Raw genomic sequence first — 3,716 nt, forward strand, 5'->3', positions numbered from 1 at the left:
TCTTTTCCAACCAGGTAAACTTTTTCTCTGAGAACATCTCAATTTTTTTGATCTATCTTTCTGTCTGCATCCTGATTTTGGATTATGTGAGTCAAAAAAGTTTAAAAATATGTTGAGGTCAAGCTTTCGGTAAAGTGGTTCCATATAGAATTGATGTTACAAATCTCTCATTTGTTGCGCTTGATTTTTTGCTATATAGGTGTACGATGACTGAACTAAAGCAAGAGACTATCATTAGTGATCTCGCATTTGAGGAATATAAATCCAAGTATTACAAGCAGCTAAGAGAACATAAGGTCAAAGTATTGACTTCAGAAAAGACTTTTAAATGTCCTCATTGTTTTGAGAGTAAAGAATACTCTTACAAGGACCTCCGTAGACATGCATGTACAATCGCAAGAGAATCAAGAATCGCTGATTTGAAAGAAAAAGCCAAGCATATGGCACTAGAGGAGTATTTAGAGAGAGATTTCGATGCTAAATTTAAGGTTTGGGAGTCAAGTAGTAAAAGCAATGATTTAGAGGAGAATAATGACAACATTACGAGGGACTATAATAAGGAAGAGTTGGTTGTTTGGCCTTGGATGATTGTGGTAGCCAACATACCAATTGAATACGAGGATGATAGTTATTTATATGATGGTTTTTTGGGTGATATGGCTAAAAATCTAAAGGATGAGTGGATAAAACAAGGCTACAAACCTTTAAAAGTCTATCCTTTGTGGAGCTGGTTTGGTCATTCGGGATTTGCTTTGGTGAAGTTTGGAAAAGAATTGGATGATTTTAATAATGCAATGATGTTTGTGAAGGATTTTGAAGTGAAGAAACATGGGAGGAAAGATTGGAATGATAGCAATAAGTGTAAAGATGATAAGCTCTATGCTTGGATTGCAAGGGATGAAGATTATTTCTCAAATGGTATTGTTGGTGATTTTCTTAGAAAGAATTGGGCTTTGAAGACTCTTTCTGAAATCAAAAAAGAAAATGAAGTAAAAAGTTCAAAACTTGTTGTGGAGTTGGAAAGTCTTTTAGATGACATGAGCAAAAAAAGTAAAGAAATTCAGTGTCAAGTAAGCAATGCAAATTCTCATATAGCTTCTGTGATGAAACAAAACGATATGTTTATTGAGAATTTTAATAAAGGTAGTAATTTCTAAAGCGTTTCATGAACTTATACTTATATGTTCAAATAATGAGATTCATAACTTTGTTCTTGATTAGATCTCAAAAAAATGCAAGAGAGAGCCAACAAGATGATTGAGCATCTACAAATGAAATTGCAACGTGAAGATGGTGAAAAGAAAATGGTATTGTTGTTAATGTCGTAGGTTGATGATTTATAATAAGTTCGTTATATCTTCTATTTTGCAGAATAAATGGGCAATGTTGGAGCAGAAGAAAGCATATGATAGATTGTGGAAGTTGGCATCTGATGAGAAGGTTTGTTACAAACTTTGTTTCTTGAATCTTACACATGTCTTTGGATATTGTTTTCTAATAGTTTAGTTATGAACACATGAAAGAGAGATAATGAAAGGCTTCAGAACACAATCATGGAGCTTGAGATTAAGATTGATGATGATAAGGAAGTAGAGATGAAGCAAATGGAAGTGATGAAGAATTTGAGCGATGAGAATGTTGAATTAAAAAAGAAAATTGACTGGATTGAAAAAGATGTGAAGGAAAAAGAAAAGGAAATCGAGGAGTTGAAAGGGTTAAATCAAGCCTTATTATTAAAGGAAAAATTGATCGATGATGAATTGGAGGATGCTTGTAAAGTGTTAATTTCTGTGAGTTTATTTCCTTCCAATGTAATTTTAAAATATGCATCTCTTTCTTGATTAAGCATAAAAAAGTATCGGATTTGTCATGTATATGTTTTACCATCTTCTTGTTATTAAAAGATTAATAATTTACCTTTTTGTCCCTGTTTTGAAACAGGGTATGAGAGAAATTTTTGATCCTCCTGCCCATTTCAGATATTCGATCACAGGGCTATGGCACAGAAGAAAGAATAGAAATGCAACCTTAAAAGAGGCTGTTGAATTTATAGTAAACCAATTGAAAACAGAAAAACAAGTGAAATCAGGTTGAAGATGACCCAACAAGATAGATAGATTCTTAAATTGTATGGCTTGAGTTTGACATATTTTTGCTGTAAATATGCTTAGGAGGTGGTGAAGTTTTAGAGGATATTATCGTTCGTATGGTAATTATTCTACAAGAATGTTGATATAGTTTTTATTGTAGTATAGTATGACTAGTCATACTAATCGATTGAGATCTGAAACCATTGCCAAAAAATTTGGGTATTACTTTTAGAATGTCTCAAATGATTCATTTAAGTTTAGATGTAAGATATAGGTATTTTCATAATTGGTGTCTTGTTGGTAATTAAGACAACAATATACCTAATTTCGTGGTATATATCCAAGTAAGTTGTTAAACATATCTTTTTTGTTGTTAGTTATTTATTTGGTGAAAGAGGGCTGATGTCTTTGTTTCACGGCGGCAGAAAGGGGGAAGCAAAGACGGGGACATGGAGGAAGCCATGGCGGCCGACGGATGAGGAAGAAGTGGTTGTTAGTGTGAGGGTGAAAAGGGCCAACATCTTGTTGGGGTTGGGTCGATGGCAACTCCGGAAAAAAGAAAAAAATATATTTTTTAGGTTAAGGGTAAAACACGGAATATTTTACAAATGAAAGGTTGATACTTCATATCTAGCTTCTAGCTTCTTGCTGAATGATTCGTGACCGGTTCAACCATTTAGAGGCTACCTCTTAATGGTCTCATTAAGAGGCTATTAAACATCCCGATTAGTTGTTAAAAGTCATTTATTTTAGGTGGCAGGTCAAAACATTCGTTTTTTACTTATAAAACCACACTACATACTCGCTTGGTGGATGTAGTGAGGTAATGTGATATCACGGGTACACGACTACACCATACCCCTTTACACGACGGTCATCAAATTTGAGAGATACGACGTATTTGCTGGTCAGTTCTAAGGTAGCCTTGGAGGTGTGCAGCTACACCATGCCCCTACACATGGAGGTCAACAAATTTGAGAGACATCTCTCTCTCTCTCTCTCTCAAAATATTTAATAAAACTGTTTTCCAACAATTACTTTTTAATTAAATAACAAAATTAGGTTCATGTTTAAAGTTTTAGTTTAATGAAAAAATTAAATATTATCAATGATTTATTTGTATTTATTTTTTAGTTTAAATGTTTTAAAAATGGAATTTAAAAATAGTTGAAACTTGAAAGAGTTGAAATGTGAGTATTCATTGGAAAGACATGGTGTGAAAGGTTGAGAAGGAAATTATGCATCCTTGATATGCCATGAAAGTGAAAAGGTGATAGGATGTTTCATTTAAGATGTCTTCGGTATTTTTTTTCACATATATATGTTGTATAAACAATAATAAAGTTATGAATTCAAGTTATAATACTACTTTTTGTCGATTTATATGTTACATAGCATGCTATTTACATAGAAAATGATCACCATACCTCCATATAAAAATAATTTTCATGTCATTATTTTTTTCTTTTTATTTTTTATTTTTTAAAAATAATTATAAATATAATTTTATAAACCATACTATTTAAATAAACTATAATATTTAAATTGAAACTAAAATATTACAAGACCGCAAAAAATATACAATTAATTAAAAACATAAAACGATCCTAAAATTTAAATTCCGCC

The 3,716-nt window shown here is 32.1% G+C and overlaps 1 protein-coding gene across 1 annotated transcript; it reads left to right on the forward strand.

Annotated features, from left to right (window-relative positions):
• Positions 1 to 206: 206 nt before the first annotated feature.
• Positions 207 to 2,702, forward strand: LOC145009902 (protein INVOLVED IN DE NOVO 2-like). Its single transcript, XM_078968524.1, has 8 exons — positions 207 to 1,143; positions 1,222 to 1,307; positions 1,372 to 1,440; positions 1,524 to 1,790; positions 1,942 to 2,089; positions 2,172 to 2,209; positions 2,251 to 2,309; positions 2,468 to 2,702. Exons 1-8 carry the CDS (start codon positions 207 to 209, stop codon positions 2,700 to 2,702), a joined length of 1,839 nt encoding a protein of 612 aa, XP_078824650.1.
• The last annotated feature ends 1,014 nt before the right edge of the window (positions 2,703 to 3,716 follow it).

The sequence above is a fragment of the Lactuca saligna genome, chromosome 8, assembly GCF_052625555.1.
Source record: "Lactuca saligna cultivar CGN05327 chromosome 8, ASM5262555v1, whole genome shotgun sequence".
Taxonomy (NCBI): Eukaryota; Viridiplantae; Streptophyta; class Magnoliopsida; order Asterales; family Asteraceae; genus Lactuca; species Lactuca saligna.

Bases quoted from the DNA above. Each gene is read 5' to 3' on its own strand.
- LOC145009902 (XM_078968524.1), top strand. From the start codon at position 207: ATGACTGAACTAAAGCAAGAGACTATCATTAGTGATCTCGCATTTGAG. The intron at 2,090-2,171 runs GTTGAAGATGAC...AAATATGCTTAG, and splicing joins AGAAAAACAAGTGAAATCAG to GAGGTGGTGAAGTTTTAGAG. The intron at 2,210-2,250 runs GTAATTATTCTA...TTTTTATTGTAG, and splicing joins AGGATATTATCGTTCGTATG to TATAGTATGACTAGTCATAC.